At 39.5% G+C, this 18,619-nt stretch overlaps 1 protein-coding gene across 1 annotated transcript; it reads right to left on the bottom strand.

The window, feature by feature from the left end:
• Positions 1-246: 246 nt before the first annotated feature.
• Positions 247-17,513, bottom strand: top1b (DNA topoisomerase Ib). The gene is made up of 21 exons (XM_047371775.1): positions 17,370-17,513; positions 17,036-17,060; positions 12,717-12,813; positions 12,131-12,257; positions 11,759-11,814; positions 11,515-11,622; positions 11,319-11,409; positions 11,146-11,231; positions 10,934-11,049; positions 10,739-10,860; positions 10,537-10,659; positions 10,269-10,456; positions 6,053-6,197; positions 5,815-5,958; positions 5,553-5,738; positions 4,845-4,913; positions 4,618-4,732; positions 4,401-4,528; positions 4,199-4,293; positions 3,831-3,980; positions 247-1,388 (listed from the first exon to the last, which is right to left on the bottom strand). Exons 1-21 carry the CDS (start codon positions 17,400-17,402, stop codon positions 1,286-1,288), a joined length of 2,307 nt encoding a protein of 768 aa, XP_047227731.1. The 5' UTR covers positions 17,403-17,513; the 3' UTR covers positions 247-1,285.
• Positions 17,514-18,619: the final 1,106 nt, after the last annotated feature.

Raw genomic sequence — 18,619 nt, 5'->3', positions numbered from 1 at the left:
TCAGCACCTTTAAGATATGGATCTTTCTCCTGAACCTTACCCAGAAGTTACAGTAAGAAAGAACAGGTCACTAGTCACACCATGTCATTAACTACATAAAAGAGTAGAGATAAAACCATATGAAGGAGGACAGTAATATTGAGGATTGTTTGACTTTGATTCTAACTGATTACCTCTTATCAGCTTGTCTTTAGTCTTATTGGGCAAAGATAAGGAGAAAAAAAGACAAAGGAAAGACAAATAAAACAAGGTTGATGTTTTATTCTGAAAACTACAAAGCTCTAGACAACAAGCTTTCAAATCAGAGCGGGATTGTGTGATAAGTGATCCAATAACAAGACATATTCATGACAAAAGTTATCCATTTCCATTAGACTTTTCATAGACATGATCTGCTCTATTATAGCATTACAAAAACAGTACACCTACAAGGATAGATGACGTGATCATTTTTGGCAATAATCACCATCCCTCTGTTAGAGGGAACAGTCTCTTTGAGCTCTGGCAGACAAAAGATTATCATTTAGGTATTTCAAGTAGCGGAGATCACTGTTACGCCCTGTTCACTGTAAGACTGAAGAAACAGACAGACACGCACGCACGCACACACACAAAAGAGCTGCAATAGAGCAATAAGGACTTTTTGTTAAGAATGAATACAGCAAACGCTTAAAAACAAAAACAAAAATGAGAATATGTACATCCCTGAAATAAACAGCATGGACAAAACTTAACATTCTGTGTGCTAATGTGTGTTAGCATAGTGCTAGAGTTAGAGTTTCTTCATTGTCACCAGTCTGTCCGGCTTATTTAAAACAACACTACCTAGAATTAATTATAACCATCATAATCTGTCATGTTGTCAAAAACGTAATAATTCACTATTCCATCAGAATATTATTCAATGAATCTGGTGGCTTAGCATCTCAGAACTTTTCATCTGAAACAACATAATACTTAATGTGTTCATGGTTGCTGGAATACGGTTAAAGAGCTGCAGCTACATACACAACATCATAAAGTTTCTAAGGAGATATGCCTTATGGGGCAACATGGTGAAATCCTTCAAGAGTTGATTTTGGCCTGTACACAACTGGTTGATATTTACAGCATAATTATTAAACCTGTCAGTGATCACAGCTTTGGTGCGGTCCTGGTTTCGTCCCTCACTGCCCCACAGGTACCGCACAGCGGGTGCAAACCATTGGGTACAAACCATTGGGTACAAACCATCTGTACAATCGAAGGCTTGGGTAGAAATGTTCAAATAAAAACACTAATGCAGCTAAAATTCATAATCCTTTTCAGCCATGTCGATCGCCCAGGCAAACTTTTCCCTCTGGGTCTTGTTGTAGATCTTTTCAATAGGAATGGCCCACTTCTTGCACCTGGACAGAAGGGAAGATGGACCAGCATGAGCAGCAGTTTGCGACTAATATGTCATGAAGGAGAGAGATCACTTGTTACACTGGAAAGGCAGTCAGTTTGTGACTCTTCTGCATTAAAGAGAGACTGAAGAGACTAATGGCTGCCATGTCTGGAGTTATTTGTGGTGAATGAAACAGATGACTTCTCTCATAACTTAAAGATTTCCTGTGAGTTTTGGTTGAGATGATATAAAATACCAGTATAATGTTATCGGTGCCACAGAATGAATGCTGCAAATACATTAAAACACTTCTGCCATCAGTTTCAAGAATCTTAGATGCGTTCTGATGTTTTTTCATTTCTGAGGAAACAATAGTTGCTTTTAAAGGTCTTTCATGACCAGTAGATAAAGTGCCTTGTAAAAGCATTTACACCTGTTGAACTTTTTTACATTTTACCATGTTATAATCACAAACTACAAAATACTTTCTAGTTACACCAACACTAAGAAGTGCAGCATCTTGAAGTGGAAAAAAAGAATGCTTGTTATCGATGAATTTGATTCAATTACAGTAGTAAGGCTTTTAGGGGTGTGTCTTTACCAGGTTTGCACATCTAAAGACTGACGAATCTTAGTGAAATACTGAGATTACATCAAATAAAAATGGATTCCATTAGGTGACTTCTGAAGGGAGATAGTTGGACTGTTTTATTTAGGGGTATCAAACTGACGCGAATACAAATATCATTGTGCGCCACAATTTTACGTTTTTCAATTGTTAAAAAAAACTAAAAAAACATGGTGTCATGAGTTGAGTTGGACCCAAATCCAGGAAGGAAGATTGCAGCATCCCAGTAGAGTTGACTTATTGAAAAGAGTGGGAACTTACAGGTATTGGAGGAGACATGAAGGAAACTGAAAGCAAGCCAGCATGAACCTGTGAACTAGCTCGCACTCATACCACTATTCCACAAGACCACGAATCGCCAAGAATTGCCAAATTTTAGGAATCTTGGATCACAATAAGTTCCGGAGTTCGTAACTGATTCGTCTTTCATTCTTAGTCACTTCTTGCCATTCTTGAGCCATCTGGAATTCATGGCAAAGGTTTTGAGCTGTTTATAGGTTTGGTGCCAAAAATCTCTGTTAATTCTTAACAAATTCTTAGTTAATTTTTTGGTATCGTAACTGATTCCTAATTTATTTGTAGGCATTCCTACGTACAACTCAGGGCCACTGTACTCCCTAAAACTGCCCAAATGTCTCTTCTGGCTTTGGAAAAAAATGAAAAAATAAGAAATAAGGAAAATTATTAATACAAAAAAGTAAAAAACCAAAACAATGATCTTAAAATAAATACAAAATATAAAAGAAAGTTAAAATAAATATTTTTCTTACTACGTTTCTGTTTACATCTTATGTCCAAAAACCAAGACTTCAGCTTTTACGATTTATTGGTAAAAACAGTCAAACAGTTCAAACATTTTAACTTCTTAATATGAACAGTCGTCATTTAAATAAGATTCACTCCTGCTAGTCCCTCATCACTTTTTTATTATATCCTGATGGAAAATCCCACTAATTGTCAAGAATAGTAACAAATAAACATTTAAACCTGATTCTTAGATGCATTCAGCCTATTGTTAACTGATCCTAACGTTCATGCAGTATTCCTAAAAGATTCTTGTAAATCATACTGAACTCTACACAATATTGATGTGAATCAAGCCGAAGCTCATGATTTATCTTTATCTATCGTAGATGTGTCGTAACTGAATCTTAGAGAGCCACAAATTGGACCAGATATTTTGCAAAACTGCACAAATCCTGAAGAATCCTAAAAGTTAGCAATTCCTGGCGATTCATGTTATTCGTGGCCTGTGTGGAATAGTGGCTTCAGGCAATGATTTCTTCTCTCTCTCTTTTTTTCTTACTGTCACAGATCCTACACTGTGTGCCGTGTTTCTACGCACCACCCTATAAGAGGGAACCCCATCCCTCACACCATTCATGGAGCATTCCATTATCCATTGTGCCTGAGTAAAAAGTTCTCCATAAATAGCTGTGGGGCATCGTTTAGGGAGGGCGGACCACTGTCCCCCTTTCTCTGAGGCATTCTGCCACAGACAGCTCCCCATGTACCTCCCACATGGAGGAAGGAGAGCTGTTTGGGGACGCTCCCTAGCTTTCAGAAACAAACCCCATTGTTCCTGGCACTCACACACTTTTCTTCCTCTTATTTTCCTTCTGCACCCTTTAGCTTTTTTGCCTCTGCTGCTCCTTTTCCTACAATGCAAGGCTGTTTCCTGCCTTTTTGTCACCAAGGTAGATGTGCAGTCCACATGGCCAGCTACGCACAGCTGGCCTGTGCAACGAGTAGTTTACTACCCTAATTTTACAGCTTTTAAACCATAAAAACACCGTCATCAAAGCAGTGCAGGAAAAAGCAGTGCATAAATACCATGCCACAGAGATGCGTGGATCCAGGTAGTTGAGCTTGGAGGTTCCCAGAGCAATCTGCTTGTTCTCCTCCCTGTCCGTGGCTTGTACCTGGAGTTTCATGAGCTGCTCCTCTATCCTCTGTACAGCTTTACGCTTCACATCAACAGCCCTGAGAGTGACAAGATACAGATACAGAAAAAAAAACCACATGAATATATAAAGAAAGTCTGAGACTAAGCTAGATGAAGAAATATAAACACACATCCTGAGCACATTTAACTGTGGAGATTAAAAACGTATTTCCATTCTACCCCAAAAGGGACAGAGAAAGTAGGGGAAGCAACACATCAAACACTTTGCTGACTGTTAACTCTCAGGCATTCTTACTTTTTACTCTTTTCATCATGTGAGGCCTTGTGATCGGCCTTGGCGGCCTTCAGCTGCTTCCTGGCTGCAGATAGTTGCTTTTGTTTCTCGTCAATCTGCGATCACAAACACAAGGTGAATAAGGGAATTAATCTAGATGGGGCATTCTAAAGGAAAAACATGCTTGGGGAGGGATTATAAAACTAAACTAAACAAAATTTACCTTGGTCTGAAGGTTCTGCATTGACTTCTCAAATGTTTTGGGTGGAGCTCTCTGGTGGTTACACAGAATGGCTACTGCTCGGTTAGCTCGGTTGTATGACAGGATTTTAGCAGGGATGCTGTCTTCAGCTGTGAACCCAACAACAACAGAAACGAATAAAAGAAGAGGTTTCAAATAAACACAGTTTGTTCGACTGGATAAAACTAAAGCCACTCACGGCAGGTAAGTTCCTTGAGCTGCTGTTGCAGGGTGATTGAGGCGTTGTAGGTACGGAAAACTTTGGCTGTCAGTCCATCCATCAGCTCCTGTAAGTGCTTGTTCAGGATAGAGGTCTACAGAAAATGGAGAAAAAATAAGGATAGTGGGGAGATTGTGGGAAGAACACAGTAATACAATCACCAATGTAGACAGATCCATTTCAGAAGCATTTGGTGCTTTTCTTACATTCAATCTGTCAAAGAGGTCGTCCTCTGGCTGCTTGTTCTCCAGAAACAGCTGAAGGTTTTTAAAGACCTAATGAGACATAAACAAAGACTTAATGAGCATTAGAAAACTGTACAAATTGTACCCCTAAGCCTTTAAATGAATTCATAGTTGCACCATCACATTCCTACCGAAAGGGGGAGAATGGCACCTGGACTTATGTTTAATATCCAGACGAGACAAATATGGAGCTTTTTAGCCACAACGAGAAGACTGTTTGAAGGAATCAAAGTGAGGCATTCAAATCTCAGAACAATGTGCCAACCTTCAAGCACGGCAGTGGGTGTGTTGTGCTGGGGGTCTGTATAACAGTTTTAAATTATTCATGGTAATGATGAGCTGGTGTAAATTTGTCGTTGAAACTTTTTGTTTTACTGAAAAAGTGGGGTTGCAGTTTAGTCAATCAGACAGTGTCAAAGCATTGGAACGATCTGCAACTGAAAGCTAAACAGAAAGTGTGTGTGGTTGCGTACCCTCAGTAACAAAGGAAAAGAGACCTCTGGGGAAGAGCTGATGGAAAACATTTACAGTCTAATGTAAACATCTTCCCAACTTCACATCTGGTTAAAACTAAAATACAAATCTACAAAATAAACAATTTTCCACTGTAAAGACTTTGCCATAAATCCTTCTCTCTTCCTTCAACGGAGCGCTGATTTTGTTGCTCACCCGCTTCTCCACCGGGATTTTGTTGTAGTAGCGAATGGAGTCTTTTCCCAAAAAGTCAAACTCCACCACATACTCCTGCTCGTCCATCTTAGGGTACAGTTTGATGTGCTCCACCCTCAGCGAGCAGCAGCCGACTGTGTCTGCCGTTTCGCCTTCCTCCTTTTCATTACCTGCCCTCAGAGCCAGCTGCGGGGGGGGACGCAATACATCAGTTTACTGTTTTAACTCAATTACAGAGAGCAAGTAAGTAGGATTTACTCACCTTGTCAATAAAATACAGTGCAACAGCTCTCTGTCTGATCCTCATCTCTTTTGACTTCCAGTCATCTCTGTACTGAGAACGAATCCGATCCACGCACTTCTTTAATCGCCTGGCAGTCTCGTATTTCTGCCAGTCCTTCTCCCCCTGCACACACACACATATTTTTTTATTTTTTTTTATCCAGGTGAAGCTGTTAAAAAAGGCTAATGAATGCATGAAGGTGTGAAAAAACAGGCACCTTGATCCTGGAGCTAGGGTTCAGCATGATGTACTTGATGGAGCCCTGGATGTTCTCCGTCCAGGACACTAACCACGTCACCTTGTTGTCATGGCGAACCTCCTTCCACTTTGTCCCTGGTGGAGGTTTGGGTTGCTTGGAGTCCCTGTGGGAACAAAAGGCTGGTTTACAAAAAATTAATTGGTGCAGAACATCTTAAAAAATAAATCTGGGTGTATGGTGGACTAATTCCACCAAAACTCCAGTTTCACAATGCCCCAGCAACAATGAAGTCTCACCTATTACAGAAAGACTGAACTATTTTCCATCATAAACACTGGCTGTATGACACTGTAGGGCAGAGATTATATACAGCTAGTGAGGATCAACATGTCCTCCCTGAGTTGTGTGATTGTTTTCGCAGATACGGCTTTCTTATACAGGAAGACTACCCTGACACGCTGCCAGAAGTGTATCTATCTGTGTGTGTGTGTGTGTGTGTGTATCTCATACTGTACATGTCAACTCATTGCTACAAGCTACTTATAAAAAACGTCCTGCTAATGTAACCCCTTAGATAAACTGAACGTCACACCCAAAGTCTATAAATAACTGCCAGCAGTCACAAAAAGACAGTCAGAGGATGAACGGAATGATAAAGAATGAAGAGGCTGAACACAGAGATGAGAATGATTAACAAATTTGAGTTACATTCCTAAACAGGAACTCCTGCAAAGTGACCACAGACTATCTCTAACCTGACCCTGCAAGGTTCTCATGATGTAATTTTATGTGAATGCATTTAGGATGGTAGTGGCACAGTTGGTAGCACTGTTGCCTTGCAGCAAGAAGGTCCTGGGTTCAATTCCCAGCCTGGGGTCTTTCTGCATGGAGTTTGCATGTTCTCCCTGTGCACATGTGGGTTCTCACTGGGTACTCTGGCTTCCTCCCACAGTCCAAAAACATGCCTGTTAGGTTAATTGGTAACTCTAAATTGCCCTTGGGTATATGAATGAGTGTGTGCATGGTTGTATGTGTGTTGCCCTGTGATGGACTGGCAACCTGTCCAGGGTGTACCCTGCCTTTCACCCATAGACTGCTGGAGATAGGCACCAGCTCCCTGTGACCCACTATGGAATAAGTGGTAGAAAATGACTGACTGACTGCATTTAGGATGGTTTGATGGGGCCACCTTGTGGTATACAGGTCCTTCTCAAAAAATTAGCATATTGTGATAAAGTTCATTATTTTCTATAATGTAATGATGAAAATTTAATATTCATATATTTTAGATTCATTGCACACTAACTGAAATATTTCAGGTCTTTTATTGTCTTAATATGGATGATTTTGGCATACAGCTCATGAAAACCCAAAATTCCTATCTCACAAAATTAGCATATTTCATCCGACCAATAAAAGAAAAGTGTTTTTAATACAAAAAACGTCAACCTTCAAATAATCATGTACAGTTATGCACTCAATACTTGGTCGGGAATCCTTTTGCAGAAATGACTGCTTCAATGTGGCGTGGCATGGAGGCAATCAGCCTGTGGCACTGCTGAGGTCTTATGGAGGCCCAGGATGCTTCGATAGCGGCCTTTAGCTCATCCAGAGTGTTGGGTCTTGAGTCTCTCAACGTTCTCTTCACAATATCCCACAGATTCTCTATGGGGTTCAGGTCAGGAGAGTTGGCAGGCCAATTGAGCACAGTGATACCATGGTCAGTAAACCATTTACCAGTGGTTTTGGCACTGTGAGCAGGTGCCAGGTCGTGCTGAAAAATGAAATCTTCATCTCCATAAAGCTTTTCAGCAGATGGAAGCATGAAGTGCTCCAAAATCTCCTGATAGCTAGCTGCATTGACCCTGCCCTTGATAAAACACAGTGGACCAACACCAGCAGCTGACACGGCACCCCAGACCATCACTGACTGTGGGTACTTGACACTGGACTTCTGGCATTTTGGCATTTCCTTCTCCCCAGTCTTCCTCCAGACTCTGGCACCTTGATTTCCGAATGACATGCAGAATTTGCTTTCATCCGAAAAAAGTACTTTGGACCACTGAGCAACAGTCCAGTGCTGCTTCTCTGTAGCCCAGGTCAGGCGCTTCTGCCGCTGTTTCTGGTTCAAAAGTGGCTTGACCTGGGGAATGCGGCACCTGTAGCCCATTTTCTGCACACGCCTGTGCACGGTGGCTCTGGATGTTTCTACTCCAGACTCAGTCCACTGCTTCCGCAGGTCCCCCAAGGTCTGGAATCGGCCCTTCTCCACAATCTTCCTCAGGGTCCGGTCACCTCTTCTCGTTGTGCAGCGTTTTCTGCCACACTTTTTCCTTCCCACAGACTTCCCACTGAGGTGCCTTGATACAGCACTCTGGGAACAGCCTATTCATTCAGAAATGTCTTTCTGTGTCTTACCCTCTTGCTTGAGGGTGTCAATAGTGGCCTTCTGGACAGCAGTCATGTCGGCAGTCTTACCCATGATTGGGGTTTTGAGTGATGAACCAGGCTGGGAGTTTTAAAGGCCTCAGGAATCTTTTGCAGGTGTTTAGAGTTAACTCGTTGATTCAGATGATTAGGTTCATAGCTCGTTTAGAGACCCTTTTAACGATATGCTAATTTTGTGAGATAGGAATTTTGGGTTTTCATGAGCTGTATGCCAAAATCATCCGTATTAAGACAATAAAAGACCTGAAATATTTCAGTTAGTGTGCAATGAATCTAAAATATATGAATGTTAAATTTTCATCATGACATTATGGAAAATAATGAACTTTATCACAATATGCTAATTTTTTGAGAAGGACCTGTACATCAAAAGTAGGGACTTCCTGACTTTTCGACAGACTTTCAGTGTCCTCCTAGGCCCAGATCTTTAAGAATATCAAAAAAACAAAATTTTGTTAAAGAAAAGATTACACTCTCTTCCATCTAAACAACATGTGAAAATGTTTTATTTTAATATTTATGTAACCCTTATTTAAGCAGGTGTGTAACATGTTTGTCAAGGTACATCTGGCCAGGAAGGCCTGCATGTTACCAGTCACAAGCTAATAGTTAAAGTTAGTGTCAAAAGACATAAAGAAAATTATATAATCAAGTATAATAAATTCAGTTTCAGTTACAAAAAATCTCCCAGAAAAGTGAGACGTTAAGCTTTGATGTACTCTGAAGATTATTCTATGACCAAAGTGCCAAACAGGAGAGAACAGCTCCACCAAGTTCAGAATAACTGTGGGTACTCTTAAGGTGAAGCCAACCTGGATCCCGCAAATCAGTTAAACTCATGTTGACCTCCAATTAGGTGGGTAATTTACCCAGTATAGATTTCTACATAAACTATACCTGTGCTGTTGTCTCCTTGGGTTTAAAGAGGGTCAATAAATCAGATTATCCAATACAAGGTGACACATTCTGCTCAGGTTTGTTATAAACAGGAGCAGCGATACAGACAGTGACATGCAGAGGAAGCAGAATGCATATAAGTAATGTAAACATAGTCAACAACAGACAGAAAGTAGCCTGAACAAGAGTTTTTTTTTCTAATTGATAAATTAAGACATAATAATGGCTCACTTTAGTCTTCAGATTTGTATTTTACTAAAACATCGATAAGTTCTTAGTCAAATATCAAAACATTCTTAGGATGAAGCTCTTTCAACGAGGTCTACCCCTAGGGTAGAAATCTTAACATTAGGAACCAACTTTAAGTCATACAGCGATGCATGCAGTGGCTAAAAGGTGGTTTGAAGTTCACTGACACCTGATCTCAGAGTGAAGTCAACTTGATGATCTTATTTGTACAAAAGTGTACTTTAGCTGGAGGCATATCCTTCCCAAAGTCAATACAGAAATAAACCAAAACGGAGCCTAAAATTTAGCCCTGATGGACTCAAAATCTTAAAATAATGTGAAAATGTGGCTAAAAACAGAAAGTAGAATGGATGAAGATGATGCATAGATATTCCTGAAGAAATATTAGGATAGATTCAATGGTCTAACTAAGACTTTCAATGTCTTTTATTGAAATATGAATGTAAGTGTCTCCTCCATGTCTGTGGCCAGCCAGGCGCAGCTCTATGGTTTCAGCAAGGCTAGGATCCAAGAAGCCGTTGTTGAACCAGAACACAAGTTGTATCTTAGTGGCTAGATGAGGGCCATATCATTGGGACAAGTCATTGCATTGTATTGTTATTCATTTGTGTATATTTAAAAAAATAATTAGAAACCCTACTTGCTACAGTTGATGATAATGTCTTCAGGTCTGATGCGCCGTTTCAGCATTCCCATCTTTGGATGGTCGCCGCGTCCTCGGAACAGGCCCGGTGGCTCGATGCGAAAGTTTCCAATCCTTTCCTTGTGATTGTCCATGATGCAGAAACCATACTCCTGGAGGATCCGCTCGTTTTCCTCTTTGATTTTCTGCAACGAGTTTTAAAAACACAATGACGCGTTCCACAATGTTCTAACGACTGATAGCACCCACGTAAACGAAAACTAACCTGTTTCTCCTCCTTGGACATCTGTTTGCGAGCCTCTGATTGGGCCTTGAAGTACTCACTCATTTCTCTGAAGTCACACTTGTTCAGATCGGTGATTACTGACTTCTCTTCTGATGTCATTTCCTAAAACACAAGAAAAATCTATAAAGCATTCTCTGTTTACTTTTTCTGAGCTTTGAAACACTCTGTGAATTCTCCCCACCTTCCTCCAGTCCTTATAGAAGTTCTTCCTAAAGATGTCTTTAGTGGTGTACTCGTGATCTAGCATCTTGGCGAAGAATGTAGCGACTTCCTCAGCAGGAGCACTAAGTTTCATTGCCTTACCTAAAAAAAACATAAAACATTGCAGCTTTGAACAAAGACTAAGTCTTTGTGATTTACAAGGTGACACACTCACGGTCATAGTAAAACTTGACTTTGTCAGGCAAAGCCTCATAAGGTGGAGCAAAGACAGGACCCTTATGTTCAAGAAAGCGCCATTTGGAGCCATCTGTATATCTCTCCTCCTCCCACCTACAAACACAAACCACCATAGGAGAAAAAAAAAAATCAGTTCTTGGAAAGCAATTTCCTGAGGAAAAGAACAATTTGAGCTGAACATTATCTTGCCATTTCCATTTCTCCTCATCCTCTTTTTTGGCTTTCTTTCCCTCTGTTGCTTTTTTGTCTTTCGTCTTCTTTTTGTGCTTAGTGTACTAAAAGACAATGACATGAAACCAGGTTCATATAGTTTAATATAAGGTTTTGTCAATGCAACTAAACAATCCACAACAATCTGATACCTCATCCTCCTCATCATCTTCGTACTCATGTTTCCTCTTCTTGGCCTTCTTATCATGTTCTACCTTGACTCTCTTGGGCTTGTATTCAAACCTGTAAACGGCTGCTGCTTTAATAAAGCTCAAATTACCAAAATTGCAAAAAATACGTTTTTAATTGCAGCAAATATAACTTTCATTAGATTTGAACAACACATACTCCTCATTATCATCCATCTCACGTTTGGTGGCCTTGTTGTGTTTGGGAGAGGGGTAGAAACCGTTGTCATCTTCCGGCTCGCTCTTAATCGCAGCAGGACTTCTCTCTCTAAATCGCACATTGAATGGCATATGTGTAAAGCAATCAAAAACATAAATTTTGTGATATGATGTTAAACCAAGCTTCTGTCTAACAGTGCGTAATCAATTTATATCACATGCATTACAATAAGGATATACTGTACCTTACATAGCCATTTTCCTTCTCCTTTTTAGTTCTGTTAGAATGGGATGAGAGACTCTGTAAATATAAACAAAAACTACTTTAGTCAAAGGCTCTAAGGATGTTGGCTCTAAGTTATTGTCCATATTATGTATTGAGGGTGTACGGTATTGCAATCTTAGAAAGGATCTAGTTTCTCAATGGATGGATGGATGGCAAATCAAACAAATAAATAGAATAACAAACAGATGGATGGATGTAGCCATACTCTATTCTGTTTTTCTGTACTTATCCAGATATTAAAAATACTTAGATCCAATTAAATCATTCTCCAAATTGCATAAGAACCCAGTGAGTATAAAAGTCATTCAGCACTGAGAAGCAATCAACAAACCTTGTCCTCTTTCCTCTTCTCTTTGTCCTTGTCTTTGTGTTTTTCTCTGTGCTTGTCTGAGCTGCCATCACTGTGCCTCAGCTTCTGTTTGTCTTTGTGTTTTTTCTCAGAGTACTCCTTATGTTCGCTGGAGCCACAGAGGTCACCAGGTTAGCAAGCAAGAGGTCAGACAAAGCATGTCAGTGACACAGAAACAACCACCGGTGACATAAACATCTTTATATATTTTCTTTTAACACAAAGTGTCCACATTCATCATCTTCGCTGTTATACTGCAGCCCACCCCTTTTCTCCAGGAGTAAGCCATACCACATGTCCTGCAGATGGTTTAAAAACAGATGTTCTGCAGATGCCATTCACGTGGCTGGTTGAGGTGTATTTGCTGATTTAACATAGCAGTTTTCTTTTTTTATGAAACTTGCAGCAATCTTTGTAATATCTGTTAACAGCATCTATACACATCAGAATGTCCATAGTCCTTGTTTAACATTGTAAAACTAACTATATAAAGATCCATCATGTGGCTGTAGACAAATGTAAAACATTAAAACATATTGTTGTCTTCAGAGAGGATAAAAAAGTGTACCTGTTGCAGTGCTTTAATTTTTCTCTCTCCTTGTCTTTCTTGTGATCTTTGTGTTTGTGTTCCTTTTCTTTGTGCTTGTCTTTATGTTTGTGAGAGTCTGCGGCACAATGAAAAGATTCACTTTGAGTCAATCATTATAAAAAAAACAGTGTATATTATATGTGGATAGTTAACACATCTGAGAGTCAATGATTTACAGTTGTTTTTTTTTTTAAATCTGGATGACTTTGAGCTGGTTTAGTGAGAAAACGTGGCTATAAGGACGAGCTCAGGAAACAAAAAGCTCTCCCTGGGGCGGCATAATTTACTCTGATGACGATGTATAAAGCGCACTAAAATTAACTAATTTTTTTATTGAAGGACCATAATCACACTGAATATTTCAGAACGATAATTTTGAATTAAATACATCTAATCAGTGGAGGAGAAAAAAACATATTTTTTAACAAAAATCAAGATGCAACAACTAGTTGCCCTCCTAACAATTTCCATATATGAAATGTAACTTTTTGTAGTTTATGCTATTTAAGTTAAAGAGAGTATCTGTGAATGTTTATAAATAATCACACATAAATATATACAGGGGTTGGACAATGAAACTGAAACACCTGTCATTTTAGTGTGGGAGGTTTCATAGCTAAATTGGACCAGCCTGGTAGCCAGTCTTCATTGATTGCACATTGCACCAGTAAGAGCAGAGTGTGAAGGTTCAATTAGCAGGGTAAGAGCACAGTTTTGCTCAAAATATTGAAATGCACACAACATTATGGGTGACATACCAGAGTTCAAAAGAGGACAAATTGTTGGTGCACATCTTGCTGGCGCATCTGTGACCAAGACAGCAAGTCTTTGTGACGTATCAAGAGCTACGGTATCCAGGGTAATGTCAGCATACCACCAAGAAGGACGAACCACATCCAACAGGATTAACTGTGGACGCAAGAGGAAGCTGTCTGAAAGGGATGTTCGGGTGCTAACCCAGATTGTATCTGAAAAACATAAAACCACGGCTGCCCAAATCACGGCAGAATTAAATGTGCACCTCAACTCTCCTGTTTCCACCAGAACTGTCCGTCGGGAGCTCCACAGGGTCAATATACATGGCCGGGCTGCTATAACCAAACCTTTGGTCACTCATGCCAATGCCAAACATTGGTTTCAATGGTGCAAGGAGCGCAAATTGTTCTCTGACGAGTCCACCTTTACCGTTTTCCCCACATCCGGGAGAGTTACGGTGTGGAGAAGCCCCAAAGAAGCGTACCACCCAGACTGTTGCATGCCCAGAGTGAAGCATGGGGGTGGATCAGTGATGGTTTGGGCTGCCATATCACGGCATTCCCTTGGCCCAATACTTGTGCTAGATGGGCGCGTCACTGCCAAGGACTACCGAACCATTCTTGAGGACCATGTGCATCCAATGGTTCAAACATTGTATCCTGAAGGCGGTGCCGTGTATCAGGATGACAATGCACCAATACACACAGCAAGACTGGTGAAAGATTGGTTTGATGAACATGAAAGTGAAGTTGAACATCTCCCATGGCCTGCACAGTCACCAGATCTAAATATTATTGAACCACTTTGGGGTGTTTTGGAGGAGCGAGTCAGGAAATGTTTTCCTCCACCAGTATCACGTAGAGACCTGGCCACTATCCTGCAAGAAGAATGGCTTAAAATCCCTCTGACCACTGTGCAGGACTTGTATATGTCATTCCCAAGACGAACTGACACTGTATTGGCCACAAAAGGAGGCCCTACACCATACTAATAAATTATTGTGGTCTAGAACCAGGTGTTTCAGTTTCATTGTCCAACCCTGTATTTATAAACTAAGAAAATGAATATAAATTACATGAAAGACCCATTTCTTTTTTTTTTATATATATATATTTTTTTGCAGCCCTAGAGGCCTTTATTTTTCAATAGCAGGTAAACAGGAAAGTGGGGCAAAGAGAGAGGGAGATATTTGGCAAAGCTTGCCGGGTCCTGGACAGCCTTACCGAGGACTACAGCCTCTCCACATAGACGCACGTTTAACCCCTACACCACCAGCGCCGCACCCGAAAGACCCATTTCTATTAGACACACTTCAAGATGGGAAAGATAAGAATACATAGCATTCATGGAAGCTGGATGTGAGAATCAAATGTTAGCAAACTAGTTCAACATAGTTACTCACCTAAACTAGCCCTGTGTACAGTAAGAGTGAGAATTTAAAAGTGTGGAATAACCAAAACTGTGCCAAACGACGCTGGATTAGGACCAAAGTTTATCATAAAGTAAGGGAGGTTAAAAAGATCTCTGAAGCTCTGTTAGAGAACTGCAGCAAAGGCTGGCATTGAGATTACAGTGTCGTAACAGCAAACAGCTCCAAGGCTGCTGTTCAGATCTTAATCTGGGTGCCAATAATTGTGCAGCACGATGTTATTAAAAATACAGAAGATGCACTTGGCACCATTACTATACTATTTGTTTTGATAAAGCTGTGATCTGTGAGAGTTTGCAAAGATAACACAAACGAATTACTAACAAATCTCTATTACATTGTAATGAGCAGACACACACTGGTACAATGAGGAAGTTCAATTCCTTAAGAATAACAGAAAATGGAAATGGAAAATTTTCCTGAAAGTATAAAGTATCACTATGCTTTAAAAAGTGTTAGGCACCGCTTAAATGTGATGTGGGAAAACTCTGAGGAGACAGTTTACCCTGCTGGTAAGCAGAGGTAGCATAAGTGGTAATATACTTTTAAAAAATGTAACGTGCTAACTAAAATCTAACTGCAAATTATATTTTATACTTTTCTGTAAACACTTTCCTCAATTTGAAAATATTTACAACAGAGTTAAACTAGCAATATGTTTATTTGTAGTTCTGCCATGCTGAATTATACATTTAGTCAAAACTGTTCTTTAAAAATCAAAATAAAATCATTTCCACAACCGAGACTTTATCAAGTGTATTTCAGAAAACATGCTTATAAATCTATCTTTTGTATAAAAACAGGTTATTTTGGATCATCAGTGGCTTCACTTCACATTATACAGTTAACCCTGGAAAAGTATTCACACCTCTAGAACTTTTTGGAGTTTTGTCACATTACAGCAACGAACTTCAATGTATTTTTGGGGGATTTTATGTGATAGATCAACACAGGGTAGCAGAGTACAACTATGAAGTGGAAGGAAAATTATCCATTGCTTTTAAAGTTTTTTAGGAATAAAAATAAGACAAATGTGGTGTATTTGTATTCAGTCTCTTGTAGTCTGGTTCCCCTAAATATAATCCAGTTTCAGATGTCACATACTTAGTCAAAGATAAAGTGGAAATTAATGTAAACTTAAGAAATTGAAAACCAATCATCTTTGTGTTGGTCTAACATACATCCAATTAAATACAATACGTTTTGTATTTCATGTGACAAACAGTGGAAAAGTTGAAGAGAATTGAATACTTGTAATCACAAAAAGCACCACTGACTAATAAATATTCTATTTACTTATATTATGCCCTAAAGATGAGTCAAGTTTTGTAACATTTAAATAAAGTCCAGCATTTTGCTCAGCTTGAAAAAAGTGAATGAACTGGATTTAGCTTTTAAACGCTTTCTATTATTAAAATATCTCAGTTATAAGCTGTATCAGTTCCCACTTTGATTTCAATAGAATCACTATAAATGAATCCTTAGAGGAACAAAAAAGAAACTCAACTTTTAAAGTGTCTGGGAGGCGCACATAAAGGGGTTATAATTAGATAAAAATTGCATTTCTTTCAAATAATTGTGGGCAACTTTATGTAGTTTGGTTTAAAGTTTCTGAACCCATATTTGTTTTCTGTCGGCGGTGCAGATAAACGGCTCTTTGGCGGAGATGGAAGCAGAGCGCAGGCGGTGCTGAGATGCTATAAGCGCCCCGCTCTCGCCTCCATATCACGGCGGACAGCTGGCTCGCTGAGCGGCGCCCTGGATGCTACACGCAGAAAAGAAAATGGCGCAGAGACTAAGTCCTCAACCCCAATTCCATCACTTTCGGCTCCAAAATTCATCACATTTGCACCCGCATATCATGAAATGAAGGCATGCAAAATTAACCCGAAGCCAGTCTCTTTCAGAATATCCTTTTAGTTTTGAAATCCGAGGGTGGTAAATGCACATTTCAGACCCTCTTTTTGAACAATAGCCGCAAGAGAGTGGAGGAGAAGGGACTTAGTCTCTGGGACGCCATTTCTGTCCTTTAAAAACTAACAGTAGACAGGTACCAACGATTACGTTTAGAAATTAGTCAATACGAATAAAAAATAATCAGAAAAGGACCTACCACTTCCTTTAGATCCAGCGTTGACCTGAAAATTGTGAGGAAAATATTTTTATTATTTCAATTTTTAAAACGCCGGTAGCTTGGCTGTTCAAGTTAAAACTGCAACAGAGAAAGACGTTACTCTATAAAAATGATGAAGATAAAAAATAATAAACAAAAAACACCCAACATCCCGCATAACTGGAGGCCTCTCTCCAAGACTAGTTGCTTTAGTTTTTAAGAGTTAACATTTATTTCATATCGTGACTGTTATTACTCATATTATGACAGTTGTGGCTGGAAATATTGATTTAAAACTAGCGAGAAAAAACGTTGACTATTAAGCGAGAGCTACCTGAGAGTCTCCGCGTCCATGATCCCCACTCATTGTCAGGTTGTCTTTGTTTAGAAAGCAGGTAAAGTTATTACTGAGAGGACGATAGTTCAGGGAGGCGAGCTTCAGGGAAGCTGCACTGACAGCCTGGAATGGAGTCCCAACGTTTGCCAACTGCGCATGCTCGCTCTAACAGAGAACTCTCCTTGTACAAACACCTATGAACGCTGGCATTTATTACTACACCCATATATATATATATATTAGCAATAAACATATCAGGGGTAGACTTAGCGGTTTTTAAAATTTCCTAGCCTCTTTATTGCAGCTGCAATGACTAGGTTTCCTTTAACTTAAACCAGTGACATCCAAAGCTGGGTCAGGTCCTCATTGTGGATTATATAAAAGTACCAAATTGGTTGCTTCAATATGGAAACAAGTGTAGGTCAAAATATTTATTAAATAGAGAAAAAAGGTTAAAACGTATAAGATAAAGGAAAATTGAATGCCATTTTTTTGGCGTTACACTCTGGAAAAACAAGAATTTGTTTCGTTTTTTCAGTTTTCTTTACTTTCACTGATACATTTTCTCACATTAGGTTTTTTAGTTACAGATTTTGTTTTCAGATTCAGGTCTATTTTGCAATTTTTTCCCCCATTTCAGATACATTTTTTATACATTGAAGTTTTTTTTTTAGATTCAAATCTCCAGTAGTGATCTTCAGAGGACACTGCTATTTCATAAAATGAATTACAAAAACTTATCAGTGTACTTCAGCCACAAAAGTGATATTACAGTAACCTTAAATCAAAGGGGCTTTGGGACCATTGGTGTTACCACCCAGGTCTTTAATGTTTTTCTAATATTTTAACAATGTTTAATGTATCAACTAGCAATTATCAGGTTTGCAAGCATCTGCCACTGTCAATTTGCAGGTGATAAGCTGAATGGTTTGGGAGCCACTGACCTAAACATGTGTCTTATTACACAAATAGGCAATAATATAGTAGGAGTCCAACTATCTCTGTGTCCTGCTCCAAAGGGGGACAGCAGAATGAAGTACAAGATATAAGGATAAAAGCTTCATCTTAACCCCCTGCATGCTTTACTGGTTTGTTGTGAAGAGAAAGCTTGTAGCTGAAAGGCATTTGAATTTACGGGTCTAATTAGGTTTCATGCACCACCAATGGTAATGAGTCATGGATCCTGGGTATAAGCATAAGAAAAGACCGTTGTCTGTTGGGCGGCTAGGCTGAGCATTAGAAACTGG

This window comes from Girardinichthys multiradiatus, chromosome 1 (assembly GCF_021462225.1).
Source record: "Girardinichthys multiradiatus isolate DD_20200921_A chromosome 1, DD_fGirMul_XY1, whole genome shotgun sequence".
NCBI classification, from domain to species: domain Eukaryota; kingdom Metazoa; phylum Chordata; class Actinopteri; order Cyprinodontiformes; family Goodeidae; genus Girardinichthys; species Girardinichthys multiradiatus.
This window is presented reverse-complemented; position numbering and strand designations above follow the sequence as displayed.